Here is a 20,743-nt window from a genome sequence, read left to right on the forward strand (position 1 = left end):
TCAAGCAAAGTCTGTAAGTTGCTGCAGTAACATTTCAAACAAGATCTGTTGCCAGGACTATTGGCAGACTTTAGGGCACTGAGGAGACAAACCAGCAAGGAAAGACAATAATAGATGATCTCAGTCAATCCCAGAGGCAGAAGCTAATAAGATGAATCTTGCAAAAACTGTCATGATACCAAATTAAATGAATAGTACTTTGTAGCAGCCTCATGCCAGACACTGGTATGCATTCACCTGGCTGAAAAGTGAGTGTCCATCAAAAAGCTAATTATCATCAGAGCTGCTTTAAAACAACACATAGTGGAGCTGACCAGGAAGCTGGGGAAGCTATGAACTTGTGTGTACCTGTACAGCATCAGCATGACCTCATTTTTTCTCAGGTGGCTGAAAGAGTGGCAGATACCTTTATCAAAAAGCAATGTCTGCCATATGTTGAGACATATGAGGGCCTTATTTGCTCTGTAATCAATTCGGAAAGTGTTTTATGCAGTCAGACTGAAATGACAGCTTCCTTCAGCATTCTCTGAGATTTTTCCTAGGCTGAAGAAAGCAAACTGCTTCTTCCCCGTGGTCTTACTGACAAATATCTAGGCAGCCTGGGGAATTGAACTGATGAAACTCTCATTTTTCTGTTTCTTTTTTTTTTCATAACTTATTCTCACCCATGGCTACTCAGACAAGAAGTATTTTAGAAATATGTCAGATTTGCAAAACAGTAAGATAAATTGCTGAGAGATATCTATCACTTCTACATTTTCTTAATGATATGAACGCTAGGCAGTATAAACAGAGAAAAATATATAGGAAATTGTGAACCTTTAAGAATCTGTATGAATGTGTGGGATGTGTTTGATACACCATAAACTTTATTTTTGTATTGGTGTTTCTGCACTTTTGCATAACAAAGCAGACAGTGCCAGCTGCCTGGGGAATGGTGGAGTTTGTGTCATTTGGAGTCTCTCACTTAGGCTGGGTGCCTTTCTACATGGTCTGCTGGAGTTTTGGCTGGAGTGGTGGATTTCTGTGTTATGCTAGGGGTTAAGTGTTCATAGCCCCATTGTCCCTTCTGACCGAAAGCCCATGATTCTTTGAATTTACTTTTTGAAACTCACTCTTTCAGCCAGCCTTTTCTTTCTGGTGTTGGACCTTCAGACAACTGCTGACCTGATATAGCTGTACAATTCCTAGTACGAAAATAGTTTGTCCTGCATCCTGCTGTCAGGAAAACTGCTGGACCCCCATGTGATATTCTGAGAAGCCCCAATAATATGTTATTGTATCCTGGTCTGTTTTCACCATTCTATGCCCATGTCATGAATATATATACATATACATTGTTCGCATTCTCTGCTTTCCATGCAGAGCAATACTTTTCTTAAAGGTACCTTTATTCCCCATTGCTTCTACTTTTTCTTATCCTTCCTTGTGATTTGGTAGCCACTCTGTAGTCTGTTGTCTGAAGGAGGAATAAAGTTTAATCTTGAGCTAGTTTGTGCCTGAATTGACATCATTTGCAGATGTGCTGATTTTACTGCTTAAGATGTAAATAAGGATAGAACTAGGCTCTATACAAATTTTGGGTGTGAGCCCAAGATCCATGCTGTTGTGTTTTGTCATGTGCAAATCTGTTTGTGTTTAAATGTTGTGTCCCAGTGACTTTAGGAAGTTGGCTGGCCATCCACTGGCAGCGTGGAGCAAATCCATGACCACTCTCTGCTTTCTGAGATCCTTTTTGCCTCTCCAGCTCCGTGAGAGCTGAAAAAGGAAGGGGTAGCCTGTTTGACTCTGTGGTGAGTACAGGTCAGGCAGAAGGTCTTTGTCTCTTCCCAGTCGTTTGATTTGGCTCCTGAAGTAATGTCTCCAGCTCTCAAGAAGCTAGCTTTTTTGGCCAGAACAGGAACATGTTGATGTAGAATGCCTGCTTGTTTGGCCGGAGCAGGTCCCCAGGTCTGCACTCTCTCTGTTTTAGGTGCAGGGGATAACACTTTTTTTACCCCGATATGCATTTGAGACACACCAGAGACAGGCACAGTGGGTAATTGCTTTGAGTGTCAGATTGGAAGAGGAGGGAAACAGTGTAAAAGTACTGAGGTAGAATAAAGGAAGGTGGCAAGCACACAAAAAATGAACATAGTAATTCGAGTTCATGCCTGTTGTTTGATACTGATGTGTATCTTTGACCTCTTTCACCTCTCTCTGTTCCTGTGTCCCCACCAATAAAGGGGGCTGTAGAGCTGAGAAAGCTGGTTTTGATGCAAAGCTTTTTGGCATTGCTGAGCTGAAGGAAGGTAATAGCTGAGGATCTGAATGAAGCTAACTGTATCAATTTACTCGTCTCTATATTACAGTCAAACCTTGATGTCAGTGAGAATCAAATCCAGTGGGTTTGGGTTATGTAGGTTTTGCATGTACTGCAATGTCAGTAGAGCAAAATGAAAAAAAAAAAAGAAAGAAAAAAAAGCAGAGGCTAGTAAATAGTCCATTTTAGAGAAAAAATAGTTTCTTGTTTTTTATGTCATTTCCCTGCCCTATCCAGGACCAGGAAAGCTCTTTCCCCAGAGTACTTTCTGTTCAGAGGCTCTCTCCTAGATGGTGCTTCCTAGATGGTAAGTGCATCTCCCTTCTCTTGTGCTTAGCATGCTGCTTGCTTCTGGTGTGCATGTGAAGGACAGTTCATCTGAGAGTATTACAGAGGTGTTACTGTTCCTTTTTGTTACAATGAGTAGGTAAAAAAGGAGCTGAGTACCCCCCCTTTCCTCTCTGAAAAAGGAAACAGGTCCTTCATCCAGCAATCAAAATATCTGCTGTGGCTTTGCACCTCAAGGAGACATTTTCTTCTAAGAGTAGTTAGAGGTTGGTTTTATTAGTGCCTCTGCTGTGATGAGCAGCACTTATTGCATGGCATTGCCTGGATTCAGAGTGCAGCTGGTTGTGACAATGCGCTGCTGCTGGTAAGGCTGCGTTCTTCACTCTGATTTCTCTTCAAGTACCATAGTGGTTAGGTACTATAGTGTGTAGGTGATAGAAACATGCCTCCCTTTCCCTGTAAGACTGCACTTCACTTAACTTCCTGGAGCGCTGCACTTGTATTTGACCCAGACTTTGTCAAAGCAGACGGCTGATCTGGGCTTTACATCAGGCTCCAGAGCACTGAAATTACCAGCTGAAATGGATGGCATCTGTTTTTGCGAAAGCTTCAGCATGGGAAGGCTGAAATTTTTTGTTCTAAACAAAAACAATTTCTCCTTGGCAATTTCTAATCACTCTTCCTTGTGTCTCATGAGGAAAATTGATAAAAACCATATTGAGACTCCATTTGGTTTTTGGAGAAAGCTGGGTGGGTAGATGCATTCAGTTTTTGTCTTTAGGGATTTAATATTCTCTTGCAGAGCCAAAACCTCCAATGCTGTATCACTGTGCTCTTGTGTCAGAACTCCAGAATGAACGAATCTGATTTCACTGGCAAAACTAAATGCAAAGCAGAAGCAAAAAAATCATATCTAATGAAGTACATTGTAGATGATAAAGTATTTCTTGATTTAGTAATATAAATTATTTGGCAGTGACAAGATTCATATTAGATGCTTTATTTAGTGAATCTCCCCTATTTTCATCTGCTTTTCATGAGTAGCATATATTTTCCTTAAGTGTATTGGTAATTCAGGGTGAATATCTGTGGCATGCATTTGATGTACAAAGAGCTCCCAAGCATGTTATTGTTCTTTAGATTTGAAATTTGAATTAATCCTATTAGACCCATCAGTTTCATTATATGCTTGCTATACTCTCATCGGAACAATGCAGCTTTTTCTGTCACATATGTTAATGTAATCAATTTGTCTTATAAGCCTGAAATCCATTTTATACATTTTTAAATATTTATTTCAAGTTAATAATTTCAGTTAATATTGTTTTGTTAAGCCTCACCTTTAAATTCACTATTTAATGAGATAGGAATATGGACATAATGAATAAATCAGATGATGTTTTTGTGAAACCACTGTGACTTCACTGACACAGAGGTTGTCTTGCGTGTTAGTGATGTTAGCTCAGCCCATCTTGTCCATGCAGTTCTGCTCAGACCATTTTCTTCACTGTGGCTCTGTTTGTTTTGCAGCAACTTCTGCTGATCGTTTTTACCGCATTGACAGATCTCAGGTAAATCATGATTCAGTTACCGTTTCTGTAGATTTTTTTTTTAAAGCTATTTCAAATGCAGCTTAAAATGAATTATCTGCCATTCCTCCTGTGTATTCCAAAATGATACTGATATCTTATTAAAAGTAGAGAAAAATTCTGGGCCATTTTTAAGCTGATGTAATTCACACTGTTTCACTGAAGTTTTATATCTGCTGACCATCTCCCCTTCTGTTTACTATCAATCTGATGCACAGAATTTTCTACAGTTGTTGTCCTTATCGAGTCTTACTAAGGGCATCTGTGTGGCACCAGAGTACTTGAATTTACCTTTTCACTGATGCTTTTAGTCACCAGAAGTCTTGACTCTGTGTGTGTGACTTAGAATAGCTATGGAAATTAAGGTGATGTTACAAGCTGAGAATTATGAACAGAGCTATATCAAATATTCCCAAGAAACCCCAAAACAGTGTGTAGCTCTATTGCACTCAAACCTGTGGTATAGATTACATAATCCTTTTTTTGTTTTCTAAAAGACACTTTGAAAATTTTACAAAGCTTTTGGTGTTTCTGATTTGTAGCCAGAACAGGACAATTAATGGCTCAGCATTAAGTGCAAAGTGTTGATTTCACACAGTGGTCATTTGTATCTGGTCCCCCTGAGAACTGTGTTTGCTGCTTCTGAATCACATGAACATATGACTGCTTCCTAGCAAAAGCAGCTGGTGCTTTAGTTGAAGCAGAAGGAGCTAGGGCTTTAGTTCAGAGGTCCCAGGTTCAGAGTCTGTGTGTAGCCACCATGGGACTTCTTTGCACACACTCATATAAATGCTTTGATGAAGCTGTACTTTTGGCATTTGGAAAGCAAGGGTGAAGAAGATGCTGCTATAGGTTGAACTGGGCAATGTGACTCTGTTTGGCTTATTCTGCATTTCTTTAACACTTGACTCTGTACAAATTGTCATCTTGTCCTCCTACTCCTTTGCCCTGTATTTCTGTGGGGAAGAGATCAATAGTGTGTGAAGGTGCCAGTGCACAAACGGTGGGAATTTTCCTGTCCATTCACTTACATAGACAGGCCTACTCACACTCGGTGTTTTTTGAAGGACAATGAGCCTTCAGTGTCAATGACGAAAAAGAGAAACTAAGAAAGAAAGCTTTGGTAACAGATGTGAAACCAGAATGGGCAAGCAACGGAGCTCTGGGAGAATACACCCAAGCAACGGAAATTTCTGCCAGCTGTCATCAGAGGGCAGACCTTAGGTGCTGGTCCTCATTTTGAAATGCAAACCTCAGCTTTTTAAGTAGACCTCCAGTTTTCAGCTGAATGACACAAAGTCAATGAGTAGCAGCCTTTTTGGTGTTGGTGTGAGCATGAAACTTGCTGGTTGAGACTCTTGTTTGGCTTTAAATCAACTAAGTATTTATTGGTGACTTCAGTGGCATTGGTTTCTCTCTGTGTGTATGTGTGTGTGCTTAAATAAATACACAGACAGAGTCCTATGAATGCTCTCCAAAGATCCTGATGTGCACCCAGCTTCCCTATAGCCAGCTGGATGCTCTGAGAGACCAGTGATGCTGTAGGTTCATTATTTGTCCCTTGTATCACTCCAACAGGAACATTTGCACTTTGTGACAGAAATTTCGCAGGACGAGATTTTTATTCTGGACCCAGAGCTGGTAATGTCACAGCAGGTGGGGACGCCACCAGGAAAGTGGAGCAGGCCTCTGGGTGAGTGGTGCTGGGATCTGGCTTTTAGCAGCCATATTAGAGTTGGGCATCAATTTTTCTAGTCCCCTTTTCTGAAGGACTGGGAGATGCGGGAGGGGAGATCTTAGGTAGGAAGCTGTGAACAGGATCTGATGCAGCCATAGTGGAATAACATCTACTCCTTTAGGCATCCTGGAGCACACAGCAGGACTAATGGACTTCAGCACTTTTCACCGCCTCACACCTCTCGACTGTGTCTGCCCTGCCATAAATCTCTATCAGTCGAGTTACAAGCCCCTTCTCTGCATGATTAGGGCTCTGATACCATGTATAAGGAACTGAAGCCCTTTGTGCCTAAGGATGATGGTGAAGTGTCTCTGTTTCTTCTCATCCTGTGGACAGACCAGAAATGCTCCTGTTCATCTTTAGGAACAGTCTCATACTTATAGTGAATTAAGCTATTTTAGCTTGCTGTGGGCTAAAAATTGCTGGGAACCAGTAAGCATAAGACAGCTTCAAATTGGAGCATGTGAGGTAATTTCTGATGGGATGAATGCCTTTCTTTTCCTTTTTTCCTCCCTAGAATATCAGATCGGTGGAACCCTGCAGTGCGAAAGAGGATGCTGAGTGACAGCGGCCTCGGCAAGATTTCCCCGCACTACGAGGTACCTGACAAACCAAAGGACGCCAGCCAGACACATATGCTGCAGTAAGAGCCCTCTGCATTTCTCTGCTTGATGATGCACTGTCACCATCACCACAAACCACTCCTAGTGGCTCCTTTAAGCTTAATGAATTGTGCTGACATGCTGAAATTATAGAAGTCCTTTTGCTCCTCCTTTCTGTTTCTTTCTCTTTCTCCATTATTATATGTTCTTGCCTTTGTTTGTTGTTTGTTTTTTTGTTTGTTTGTTTTTTTCTCAGTGGCACCCTGCACTCTTAATAAACTTAGATATGAGTTTCTAATACTAATTACATTAATTTGGATTCCTGAAGTTCCAGCTGAGGGAACCTTCATGACCACTGGTTATGAGAAAGGCTGAAGCACTCACCCTTAATGTAGCTCTGATGCAATGTGACAAAGCAGAAACCTCTACAATTGCTGCTTACTTTCAAAGATGTAGGCAATAGTTTCCATATAATCTTGAAACAGAGATACCATCGGTGGTACAGAATGACTAAACAGTGGTTTTGTTGCTGATAATTCCCTCATGTAAGAGATTTCTACCATCACAATCCTGTTTGGTGTGTTCAGATTTGTGTAAGAACATCTCATATTCCTCTTGCATATTTTAGAAGTGATTCTCAGCTTTTTATCCTTTCACTTTAGATTTTTAAAACCAGCAGTAGATCCATAATCGCTACCAAAGTTTAAATGAGAAGCACCTGTCTGAACTCTGTTGCCTGGCTTTGAAAAATTCTGGTGTTTTGGGGGTTGTTCCCCCCCTCCCAAGTACATCAGGTTGTAATTGTGTACATTACTTCTGCTTTATGTTTCTAGTTCTACTGTAACTGGATCCCTATGGACAGATTTTAAAACTTAGTATAGAAAAATTATAAATAGTGGCCATGTGGTCGTTGTTTCAGTTTGTCTTTGTCTTGGGAGTGAGTGGAAGGGGGCCTGCAATGTGCCTGCTGAGTACAGGCTACAAACGGGAAACTTCTCAGCAAACTGGAAACTCCTGGCAGGAGAGAGATGTCATGGTAAGAAAGGGTGATCTGGGTATTAGTGCCAGGAGACACTCACCTGGTTTTCTCCTATAACTCTGAGGGATTTTGGATCAGTTCTTGTTTTTATGCTCTTTGCATAGCAAAGCTGGCAAAAAAATGATGCTTAGATACTTTCAGCAAGTGTGGAGAGATGGTGACAATGTGTGGACTAACTTCTAGCTGATAAGAGAAGTGCTTGTGTTTACATCAGTGTGACTGGAAATGTTTGCTTATCTGGAACGATTATATTTGGTGGATTTATTAATTACAAGCAAAGTCAGTAGTACTGCCTGGAGTAAAGTATACCTGTCACTGCCTACTGTAAGAAATTGTTTTCTTTATAGCTCCTCTAAACTTTAATTGTTTTGGCTGAAATTTTTCATCATAAAACTCAGTCTCTGATTCTTTTTCTTCTAGTTAAAACTTCAACAAAAAAGTCAGTTATTTCTGAAGACAAAATTTGTGGAAAATGTGCTGCTTTAAATTACATTCTTTAAAGTAAATAAATCCAGCGATTGTTTCCTGAGATGTTGTACTACTGGTAGCGGAATGAACAGATGTCTGGGAAATTGGAATGGGAATAACAAAAAGGAGGAGGACATAGACAGGTTAGGGGCATGAGGGAAAGGATCTGTGACTGTTTGTCTCCAGAATCCGGAGTTCTTGGCTCATACAGATTATTGTCTATACCAGTGTGCAAGCTCTGAAGTATGTTTAGACCCTGTCTTGTTTGCTGCCAAGCTGGAAGGTGTATAGTAATTGAGGTGGGGGATTGCAGCAGAGAAAGCAAGATATTATTACAGTTAAAGCACTTGAATGCTGCCCTGGAGGACTGGCTTCTCTCCTCAATTTTCCTGACAGAATTTCTGAGTGATGCAGATTTACAACAAACTTTTCATGAGTGGCCAGTAACAACAGGCTCCTCATTCTGTGCGTCTCTACTCTGAAGTGGGGTGGGTTCCTGGGAGACCAGTACAAGGAAACTTTGAAAGAGAGTAAAGTGCTGGAAACTGACAAATAGGCATTTTGTGTGCCTCATGTTGTATTACTAAAATTAATAGAAAGTTTGTGCCTGCCTTCCTTCTGACTCTCATTTTCCCAGCTGCAGAATACAGATAATATTGCAACCTCACTTTAGAGGAGCACAGTGAGGGTAAATTTCATAGCCACAAGAAACCTGGATACTATGGGCAGACTCTATCAGAGATGCTTAGGAGGAAGCAAATAATTTTACATTCTGTGCACAGCTTTGGTAGTGTGGATTAAATAAATCTTAAGACTGTGCACTGCATATACAAAATACAAAAAGATATCATCAAGTCTATACTTAAACAGTGAAGCAAGAGTCCAGTAGAAGAAAGTAGTGGGTTGCAATGTGATTAAAGATTGTCAAAATGCTTGAATGCAACAGGGCTGAAGTATGATGTTCAGATGATAGGAGCTCTGGCATTTCCAAGCTTCTGGATGCTTGACTTTGCAACTGAAAAAATCTTTCTAACCTGGCATTTAAAAAAAACACTTAGAAAGCACTATTATATTTTGGCAATTGAAGTAGCTCGCAGGTTCTTTACAGAGGCTTGTTCCTTCAGAAATTATTTTTCAAATAAAACTTATGTAAAGGACTTAAGCAAAATTCCCAAAAAGGAATATGGCAGAATACAGAGGGGGGACAATTCCTCCTGTACTTGGAGTTCTCTCTCTCTCTCCCTCTCTCGTCATCAGTGTTTTACATCTTACATCTAGTCCAAAATACTGTACAGCACTTCCAGCTCAAAATGCAATATCCTATAGCCTGTCACTAAGGCAAGTGACAGGGGATCTGCTGTGAGAGAAAGTGTTATCAATTGACCCACTGGGGCTGTTTTCTCAGTGGTCATTTTTCTCCCAAACAGGGGTTGGGAGTAGCCCTCCTCAGATGTTAGGAGCAGATTAGACCACAGCTGATCATACTATGGCTGCAGGCTGCTTAAAGTGTGTCTGGTATCACTGCATATACATATCTATATATATATATATACACACACATATGTGTGTGTGTGTGTATATGTATATATAAAACCTCTCTAAGATGAAGTAGTTGATTCTGACAAGTAAGAAGTATAGCTAAATAGACAAAGTATGCAAATAGAGAGATCCTTTAAATTACTTCAGTCAATGAAAGCAAAGAAGAGAATATGTGGTCTAAAAATAGTTATGATGTTTGGTGTTGCTTTTGATCACAAGCGGTTGGAGTAAAGGGTAAATTGAGTGTAATGGTTTTGAGGCCAGGGTCTTTCTGAGAAAAAAATTATTTATGCTTCTGTTTTTAATTAAGTGAGCTTCATTTTAGTTAATTTTCAGGTATTTTTTGATTAATGGTATTTCACATTTTGCTCCCTTTCTGATGGATCTTTGATGTGTGACTGATACTGTGGAGAGGGCAGGACATGAGAGAGCATCTTGATGCAGCAGCCAGAAGCTGGGACAGATCATAGCTTAATAGGAACATCAAATTAGCGTGAACATTGCATACAAAAAACCAACGGGAAGACCATTACTTAGACTACTGGTGCTTGATCTTGAAAAAAGCTAAGTATTTGGGCTGACTCCACTGAAACATGTAATTGGACTCTTCCTTTGAACATGAGTGGGTTCATCATCCTGATTTATCCTATGATCAAATGGTACAGTGAGATGGGGATGACCATTCCCTCATAGCCTGCTGTAAGCAGTCGTTGTTGGCCATGTATTTCTCTTCCTAGTTACGTGTTTGACACCCTGTTATGTGATGAGAGGTGGAAAATTAAATAAAATAAAAACCACAACAGCATACAAAAGTGAAAAGGTGACTATACCTTGGTGGAGATTTGAGCTACATCTTTTAATTGAGGTCATTAATTTTCCCATTGTTTGGGGCTGTAGCAGCCCCTCTTCTAGCATCTGCTCAGCTGTGATGGAAATGCATTTCCAAAACTGCTAGCTGCACTGTCTGGATTGAGCGCATGGCTTGTGAAGGGTGGGTGAAGGTTGGCCAGAATGCCATCTGGTCCTGTCAAGGAGAGGAATTAAAAATGCCTGGAGGGGGTGGAAGGTGGCTGCAGACCACTACACTAAATAGACATTAATTGGCTAGTAATACCACCCAGGCACTGCTTTATGAGACAATAATAACCTAGTTCCTGAGAAGGAAGGAGAAAAAAGGCTAAATGCCAAGTGTTTTAACTCAGCCACAAGAATCAGATCATTGCACAGGAAATCACTGTGACAGTACAGATGTTACAAGGTGGTTTAGGTTTTTTTTTTAAGAGAAATCTTTGTGTGGTACAAGGTGAGAAGAGCATCAGGGTTGCAAGTTTGTGCATAGAAAGGAATGCTAATCTAGTGAAATTTAACAAAATATAAAGAAGTCACTCAGGATTTGAACACGCTAGGCAGAAGCTGCCTAGTCATAGTGAACTTTTGAAATTTTGAAGGTTGGTGATCACTTGAAAAGTTCACGTTTCACCAACACTCTTGCATCGGAAACACAGCATGTTTTGATAACAAAGCCTGAATTAGTTTTCTGATTCAGATTTAGTTCAAGCTGCATTTATAAGATTAAGCCACAAGAGTGAAGTGCATATGTTTTAATCAGCTATTTGTACACCTGTACAAATTACTTTCCATTGTTTAAAATCCCAGATGAGGCTCCATTGCATTCAAACAAATCTCATTTGAGTGAAGGCATAAATCACCATCTCACCTTTCACTGTATGCTCCTGTAATAGAAATAAAGCCTAACAAAGTGCAGTCTATTTATGTTTAACTCTCCCTTTTCTTTCTCTTCTGTTATCTTAGATGCTTCTACAAGTAGTTTGCCAGGTGCCACTCTTACTACCTTAAAGTGGAGGAGGAGAAAGGTTTGCCTAAAGCAGCCTTCCACCTCTTGCTAGGAAAGTGGTATTAAAAGGAGGGAATGTTAGTGAAAGGAAAGATATGAACTCAAAAGAGCGCAAAAGTGATGTAAAGAGAACTGAGAATGATTCAGGGAAAGGTACATATGCTTTAAATAAGGAAAGTACTTTGAAGAAAGCAAAAAAAAAAAGTAAGAATATAGCAAATGAATAAGAAATTGTTTGGAGGGAGAGCAAGTTCCCTGAGTGAGATTGAGTGGTGAAAAAGTGATGCATCTCAGTGTGGGGTCTGGTCCTATGTTTTTAAAGCTCTTACTATTGTCAGTGTGATGCAGTCACAATACTAAAAATCTCATGCACATTCCAGATAGAGACTACTATTAATCCACCATTAGGAAATTTTTTCTACAGCTGCTGCTGTAAATCTTCCCTTACCCCCATTTCTGGAGACTTTCATGACAAAGAAGGCATATGTCTAATTAGTAGACACACCTTGACTCAACTGCAGAAAAAGGGAACAGTTTAGAGAGGAAAATAATGCTAAAATCACAGAGGATGGAGAGAAATGTTGGCACCAAAATATATTTTCAAATACTGGCTTGCATGAGATATGTTTTTGGTATATCCTGAATGTATCACATACAGACTGTGTATGTGAACACATGTTCTTGACTCAGGATTCAAGAGGCCTTCTGTTACTTCAACCGTATTGATACCTTCTCAGAGATAGTTCTGGGCATGGAAAGATTGTGTCTAAAGATATGGAAGCAGCACTAGAGAAAGTGTTACTTAGTAGATGAGCCATGGCTCTATGGTGATTACACCCACCAAACCTGAGGGACCTTTGCAAACAGTGACAATCGGATGGTTCTAGAAACTGCTTAACATGAAGTTTCAGCAACTTCTGGTGTCACCTTTAAGTAATTGAATACATGGAAAACCTTATTTAATCACCTCTTCCCCTGTTAATTAGTAGATTTTTTTTATGTCACTGCTGCCAGAGTCTGGCCTTGTCTACAGAGAACTGAGGCGTAGGAAAATCAAGGTTTTTACTTATTAAAATTTCTGCAACAGTCTTTAGTATTTGGTACTTACACATCATCCTGGCAATTCCTCTCCCAGTAACACTGGCACTGTCTTTTTCTTCTGCTCTTGTTAACCGTAATTGGAAAAGGAAGAAATCAGAATTTAGTTTAGATTTGCATGTGTATGGCCTTATTGGTGTATGTGAGTGCAATGCAAATAGTGTTTGTTTTCTTCCAGAATTAAGTCTTCAGCCTTTGCTGTTGAGGTTCTGAATTGCTAAGGGGTTTTAACAACAGTAGGCACATCTGATGAGGTGGGTTTGTGTTTCTGCCCCTTCAATATGTGGAGTAAATAGAGTACATCCTGTACGGCATCCTGTAGGATGTTTTTTTCTCATCAGTACTTATTACCAAATAATTTTATTATTCAGAATGTAGCTCCCTGGAGTGTATTGGGTGGGATTTTAGCTTCCTCTTTTCCCACCCACCTGCCCCTGAGCCCTCACAAGGAGGGCTCTTAATGATTTTTGTAAGATCTCAACACCTGATGCACAGCTGAGGAAGTTCACCCTGCTGACAAATTATTTTGGCAGACAGTGACATGCAAAACACTCCCACACTCTATGAGACTACAAATTGGCTTCTTTAGAGAGATCTTGCTTCTTGACTGGCAACCCACTTTCCAAAAGGAAAATGCAAGCAGTCCAGCTCTCCTCTGCTCCTTGGGGTGATTTCAAGCAACAGAATACACATGTGCTTGACAAAGGGACCTTTCTACCTGGATGTTGAAAAAGTCAGATACCACATAGCTTGAAAATGCTTTCTGAATAGTTCTGGTAGATAAGGGGATGAAAAGGTTTTCTATGTGGAATGTAACTTTTGGGTTTTTTTTGTTGGAGTGTGTTTAAAGAATGAAATTGATGTTGACAGAGTACAGATAGCTGGGTGCCTTGGTTTTCTTTAAGTTATTTACCATAACAGCTATATATCTGCTTTCCACTCTCTGGCTGATAGCCAAGGCTGAAGCAGTAGAGTTCTTTCTTTTTTCTCTTTTCTTGTTACAACTATTTCTGTATCCTTTTTTTCCCCCTTTGCTTCCATCCGTGCTTGTTTACTTTAGCCCTTGGATTGAGACACAGAATCTGCATTGAAAAGTAAAGCAGCTCTACAGCAAGGGCAGCAAGGGAACATATCAAGACATTCATTTCTTGTACCCTTGTTTTCCATTTGGCTGGGTAAAAGAAACTGACATTTGATAATTTGATCTTTAGGGCCTACTGCTTTCCTGCAAGCATCAGGCACATGATAACTGTGTCTGCAAGAGGAGGTTAAAGAAGGGAGTGGAGTCGATGATGCCACTGTAGAATGTGAATATACCTCTCATCAGCTCTGTGGAGTGCAAACAGCCCCCAGTGACATTAAAGGTACTGAAAGAAGGGCTAGCTATGTTTACTGAGGTTATATAGGATGATTGACAGAAAGAAAGCATGTCATTCTGGGCTTGCTTTAACCCTTGTTATAAATACAGGGTGAATATTGTCCAGCATGGCAGGCTTCTACTCCAGTAAAAGTTGGAAAAGACATGAACCCTATAGTTTTAGGTAACAGACACTTCTGTATTTGTGTATTTGTTACTTATTTGTAAGAGTTGAAGTAAGAAAAAAACCCCAAACTATCTCAATCTTAATTTTCTGAGCATTGCACAGGATCAGCAAGCCTGTGTCCATGTGCTCTGTCCCTGCCATAAGGAGCTGCCATCTGCTCAGAGAGGAGACTGGTTCTTAATGTGCTCTCACTCAGTACCAAGCTGTCTTGTCAAAGCCAAAACTAATAAGCTTCAGGGCATGGATATGAAACACAGTCCCGTACATATGCAACACACACATTGGAATACACAGCATGTCCAAGCTTTCACACTAGGACATCTCATAATATGTGTTCAGACTGTATTTATTGATAAACCATTTTATAGTCTTAAGTTCTGGTTTAAGAGGCATGCAAAGAGAATAGAAAGGTAGTTTGGTAAAATAATTGCTCTAGACTATCACACAGAAGAACTAGCTTGCCTGAGTTGACCATGTTAAATTCCAAAAAGTCAAACCTTTGCTAACTTTCTCTAACTCTTTGTAGATCTGCATGTCAGTTTTCAGCTGTGGCTGGAAACGGGAAAATGTCAAAATACCATGCAAAAAGAAATTGTATGCAAAGCCTAGTCATGTGAAAATAGGTCGTGTTTTGAGGTTTACAATTTAGTATTTTAGACAGAGTTCAGAGTGTTTGGATGAGTTTGGGAGCAGTATTCTAACATGAGCAATCACTTGGCTCCTTGAACAAAAAGTGAGGTTTTTCACTAAGGCTGCTTGAAGAATGTATTGGTGAGCTGTTTTTGCTTGGTGGAGGTGTGCATGAGAGAGGTTTATTTCTTCTGGAAAATGTTTCTTGAAACAGAAAGTACTTGTGAACATGGGCTAGATTTGGTGTGCTTGGGCTGGGGAGAGATTCTGCAGTTCACCTGGAAACTGCTGAGGGACAAGCAGGATGTTCCTCAGGTTGTGCATCTTGGCATGGCTGCTCTACAGGGAGCTGCCCTTGCTCTCCCATGTCTAAGATGTGTGTGTCCTAGTTCCCTCGGACTAGGGCATATACACCATGATGTAGGAGGTACTGTCTCTTCGTAAAATCCCTGCCAAACGATTTCTCAGGTAAGAAGAGAAACCTTTGAAAGCTTAAAAGCATTCAAATGGGGAAGTAGAAAAGTTGTCCTTGCTTCACTGCTGCTCCTCTGCACTGGGAAAGGAGCACTAAAACCTGTAGCTTTGTCTCAGTGGCTGAGACTGATGGAGCATTTAGCAGTGCTGGCACAGAGGTGTGTGCAAGGGAGGGAAATACATAAGGAGCAAGGCCGTAACACAGAGCCTCGCTGAGGCTCCTGGCAGTGTTGATGCCCATGGGCAAGCAGGGACAGATGGACCTGGCTAAATTATGCCAAGAGCTGAAATCAGAGAGCCAGAGGTGGCTTACAGCCAGTGTAACCCTGACTCCTCGGTTCTTGTTTCTGTGCCAGGCTTCTAAAAGTGCAGCACAAAACCATATCTGAAACTCCCATTACAAGTTTTATTCTCCATTAATTACTCTATAGCAGGAGTATAAAGTGATCAGCAATTCTGCTCTGTCTAGGACCTCTGTGTTATGCATGTTAACTGAGGTGATTTTTTTTTAATTTTTACTTTTTTTTTAAAGATGGCAAACAAGTGAGGGTTGCTTAGTGCTTAGCAGTTGTGAGAATCAGGCCACTTATTTACGCACATAATTGCAAGAATCTGTTCCTGAGGTTTCAATGTCTCTTTTCCCAAAACCACTGAAGGCTATTTATCAGGATTGACTGGTTTGCTTTGTGGTAACATGCACACCACTTAGGGTAGCTTCTAGATTGTTTAGAAACCCAAACTGGCCTAAGATTGTTTGAGCCAAATTTCAAGATAACAAGCAGCTGATGTGCTTCATCTCCATCTAGCCTAAGGGCCAAATAGGGATATGTCTTCTGAATTGGAGTATACCTGATGTGCTTGAGTGTGGCTGTCATGGCCTTGTGGTTATCAAAATAATTCATTTCTCTGGGTTAAATAAAAAATTTAAGTCATAGCAGAATGACCTCTGGGTTAATCTTTTCCTGGAAAAAGTAAAAGTATGCAGATCCATTGTTGAGGAAAGAGGCCAGATGATTTATTACCTAATTGCACCTAACATCTTTTTTTGGTTTTCATGTAGAATGTTAAGGCAGTGCATATACTGCGCCCCTTTAGTTCCTCTTCCAGAGTTGCTTCAAACAGCATCCTGTCCCTTGACATCCAGTCTGTTGTTTCACCAAAATATTACATGGCGTGGCTAGGTCTTGCTTTATTTCTCTTAGGGTTAGAACCACATCAGCTACTGTCTTTCTGCGTGAGTCCTGCACTTTGGTCGCAATAACCCCATGCAGCGCTACAGACTTGGGGACGAGTGTCTGGAAAGCTGCCAGGCAGAAAAGGACCTGGGGGTGTTGGTGGACAGCAGGATGACCATGAGCCAGCAATGTGCCCTTGCAGCCAAGAAGGTCAATGCCATCCTGGGGTGTATTAGAAGGGGTGTGGTTAGTAGGTGGAGAGAGGTTCTCCTTCCCTTCTACTCTGCCCTGGTGAAACCGCATTTGGAATATTGTGTTCAGTTCTGGGCCCCTCAGTTCAAGAAGGACAGGGAATTGCTTGAAGGAGTCCAGTGCAGAGCCACAAAGGTGATTGAGGGAGTAGAGCATCTCCCTTGTGAGGAGCAGCTGAGGGAGCTGGGTCTCTTTAGCTTGGAGAAGAGGAGACTGAGGGGTGACCTCATTAATGTTTATAAATTTATAAAGGGCGAGTGTCAGGAGGAAGGAGCCAGGCTCTTCTCTGTGATGTCCAATGACAGGACAAGGGGCAATGGGAGCAAGCTGGAGCATAGGAGGTTCAATCTGAATATGAGGAAAAACTTTTTTCCTGTGAGGGTGACAGAGCACTGGAACAGACTGCCCAGAGGGGTTGTGGAGTCTCCTTCTCTGGAGACATTCAAAACCTGCCTGGACACACTCTTGTGTAAGCTAGTCTAGATGATCCTGCTCTGGCAGGGGGTTTGGACTGGATGATCTTTCGAGGTCCCTTCCAACTCCTAACATTCTGTGATTCTGTGTGCCTTTCCTTCACCTTTTGCCCCTCAGGTTTGTCAAGCAGTTGACAGGTAGGTCAGTGAGGCTTTTGAAGATTTAATTCAAATCTGGAAATGGAAGAATAGCATTTCAGAGTAGCTTGGATCAGGGCCTCTTCAAAATGAATGGCTTACATTCCCCTGAGGATACTTCAGTGTCATGTGGTGTTAAGAGAAAGAGATGCTAAATATTTAAAAAACCAAACCCAAACCAACAAACAGTCCATGATCACCCTACAGTGGTTTTGCTGGTCCTTTGAAAATACCATCTTTTTCAAAGAACCAATAAGCCAGCTTTCTTAGGTCATGTTTTGACCTTGGTTCCAAGGTAGAACTGTCTTTTTCAGGATTAACATGTTAGAACATCTCTCTTTTCTTTTTCTTCTTTTTTTTTTTAACCGTGGTTAAACATGTTTGAGTTTACAGCTGATTTTGCAATGAAATCCTTATTCCCTCGTTAAGCAGCAATTCCCAGGCAACTCCTCTGGGTGTCAGTACAACTTCAGCCATAGCTGCATTGTGGTGTTCAACCCTTCATTCAAAGCATTCTGTAGTGGACAGAGAAATGGTAAGAGAAAAAAAGTTAGACAGTAATGAGAAAAGATATGGAACAATATAAGGGTCACAGGCATGCCTAAGACACAGTAAGGAATACACCTGAGCTGCCCGTGTTTTCCTAGGAAGCACTAAGCTACATCCCTGTATGGTAGAGTTCTTCTGAACAGCCTGAGGCAATGGTTTCTGTGCAGGTAAAGACTGAGGCTGCAGAAGGAAGTTACAGAAAAGCTAGGAAAAGTACTAATCTTTGCCTTTAGCAGAATTAGAAAAAAATGGGGCTCTCCAGATTGTTGTTACATGTTCACAGGACACGTCTGCAAAATGGTAAATAACTTGAATGGAATTTTTTAGATTCAGGGAACGCTGCTGGTCAGCATTTTCCCACGTGTGTGAGACAGTATGGCCATTGTCTATGAGAAATATTTGAGAGGAAAGAATGATAGGAAAGCTGGGATAGTAAAAGCAGAAAGCTTTGTAGAGAGACTCATAGAATTGCAGAAAACAATATGGTGGGAAGGACCTCTGAAGGTAGTTTCATACAAACCCTTGTTCAAAATAGGTCCAATTAGGTGAAGTTGTTCAGAGTTTTTTCCAGATGCATTCTGAATTTTTTCAGAGCTGGAGATTCAGCAGTCTCTCTGTATAACCTGTTCCTCTGATCATCCACATGGTGAAAAATTTTTTCCTAAGATCCAATCTGAATTTCCCATGTCCCAGCTTGTGACTGTTGCTTGTTCTTTCTTCAAGCAGACTCTGTCTCTGTCTCTTCTGTACCTTTCCACTAGGTAGTTGAAGGCAGCATTAAGATTTTCCCTAAGCCTTCTGTTCTTACCGAACAAACCCAGCTCCCTCAGCCTCTCCTCATATGCCTCACCATCTCTGCAGCCCTTTGTGGACCTCAGTCCCATTTGTCAATGTCTGTCTTGTTCTCAAGTCTCACAAGTACTGAGTAGAGAGTAAGATTCACTTCCATCTACCCTATGGCTACCCTACTCTCCTAACACCCTGCATCCTTATCTGTGAAGCTGTTTTCCAGCTGATAGATCCCCAACCTGTCTTGTTGCATGGGTTTATTCCTTCTGAGGGGCAGGACTTTGCATTTGCCTTTGTTGAACTTGCTAGGTTGCTGTTAGCTCACATCTCCAGCCAGTCAGGGTCACTGTACTGGGCATGTATAGGGTCAGAGTGGAAGTGTGGGGAATCTCTCAGTAATTCTTAGGCTTTTATTTTTTGTCAAGTTCCATGGCAGAAAATGGTGATGCTCAGGCTGAGCATTATCTGTTAACTCTTATTTGGTGCCTCCAAGTAGGAGATGCTGAGGAAAGCAAGCAGTTCTGCCTTTCTACCAGTAAGATATTAGGCACTCTTTGCAGCTGGGGCTGCAGGGGACTCACAGTCCTAGAGCCATTGATACAGATAACCGAATGAGGGAGTTTCCTCACCTTACTTTAAAAATACTTAATGTGCTAAAAATTTTCTTCGATCACAGCTGGGGATATGTGACTAAATCCCAGCAGAGATGCCACTTTTGATTCTGAAGAGATGTACATGCAAAATGAGAAGGAATGGGTTTAATCTGAAAGCTTTTCCCCTCCCCTCATCACAGGCAGCTATTGTCAGACTGAATTAGAAAGTTTGCAGAAATACATTGCTTAAGCAAGGAAAAGAGGGAATGGCTATAAAAACCAGCAGAATCACTGCACACTGATTGTTATTTGGCCTTTAAATTGTAAATGGCTGGTTTTAAATAGACCTGGTGCAGATGGTTTCTGCTACAGGTTTATTGATTAAAATAGCTGCTTTACATCAGCTCCGGGTTTGTTTCTCCAGAGGCTTTTGTCTTCATGAATAATGTACCCATTTGCTGAAATTTTGTTAGAATTCATCTGCTAGAGGCTGGCTGTATTTCTCTAGGTTCCTAAGCCTCAGTTGACTGGGATCAAAATCGTGACAGTCCCTGCTCTTCCCTCTCCTTAGAAATGAATATTCCCAATTCCACCCTTCCAGTGCTGAATAAATCTGGTGCTTGCACATTGGAGAGTACACTTGGAAACAGCTGTGAATGTTTGGCTGTTTGGGGAAGGCTTGTGTGATACTGAAGGCTGTCTTGGCTATACTGGGGATTAGATTTTTGCCAGCAATTGATCTAAAGCCTGTAAGACTGAGTGGAAAAATTCCAGTGAGCTTTGAATCGGACCATTAACTCTGAAGCACAGTGCCGTTTTAATTGGGCATGTCTCATGTGTCATAAGTCTTCCGATTTGGTGGAAGAATCTAGTGGACATATGATTTGAGGTTTTTCACATTATTATTCAGGCTTTTATATGCGTTTCTAAATATGTGTACCTCATTTCTTGAGAGATCCTTGTACATTTTGTGTTACACACAAAAGCTACTTCTTTGCTTGCTTAGGGACTGGTGGAATAGGCAATGCACAGCTTCCCCTTGCAAACCAAGGCTTGCAAGTGCTGTTATCTCTTCTAAGTAGAGCTTGCCACTCTACAATGGGAAGAGAACACTACTGCAGGACCTATAGTGAAAGGAAGGGTACAGAAAGCATGGAAAGCAAACAGATGTGATAACATACTTTCCCTCCTCCTCCCTTCTGATTCCCTTCCCTATCATCATGGTAATATTTGTCTTTGCTTTAACAATTCACTACAGCAATAGCTCTTCATAAAGCATCTGTCAAACCAGGGCAGGAGAAAAGTCAGATTAATGCATTTGGAGAAAAATATCTGAAATTGGGCTTCCCTTTCACATTTATACATGGGAAAAGAGCATTGTTGGTAGAAGAGCTAATTCAGCCTCACAATTCTGGAAATGTAGCCAGTCATAGACAATCTGGCCTATCTTTACCCTCCTGGGGAGGTGGGGATGTGATAAGCCTCTCGTTCCACAAGTTAAGTTTACACCAAGATGAGGTCAGAAAAAAATAACAGTTTATATAAAAAATAAGTGATTCCATTCTGAAATTGCCAAGAACAGGATATTGCAGTGCTTGAAGCTTTTCC

General features: G+C 41.0%; 1 protein-coding gene across 1 annotated transcript in view; it reads left to right on the forward strand.

The window, feature by feature from the left end:
- DGKI (diacylglycerol kinase, iota) overlaps positions 1-20,743 on the forward strand; it is a 121,013-nt gene that overhangs the window by 67,749 nt on the left and 32,521 nt on the right. Inside the window, 5 exon segments of the mRNA XM_010179049.1 lie at positions 2,540-2,609; positions 4,121-4,161; positions 5,758-5,851; positions 5,854-5,872; positions 6,435-6,560. Coding sequence (XP_010177351.1) covers positions 2,540-2,609; positions 4,121-4,161; positions 5,758-5,851; positions 5,854-5,872; positions 6,435-6,560 — 350 coding nt within the window.

The sequence above is a fragment of the Mesitornis unicolor genome, unplaced genomic scaffold (assembly GCF_000695765.1).
Source record: "Mesitornis unicolor isolate BGI_N332 unplaced genomic scaffold, ASM69576v1 scaffold11212, whole genome shotgun sequence".
Taxonomy (NCBI): domain Eukaryota; kingdom Metazoa; phylum Chordata; class Aves; order Mesitornithiformes; family Mesitornithidae; genus Mesitornis; species Mesitornis unicolor.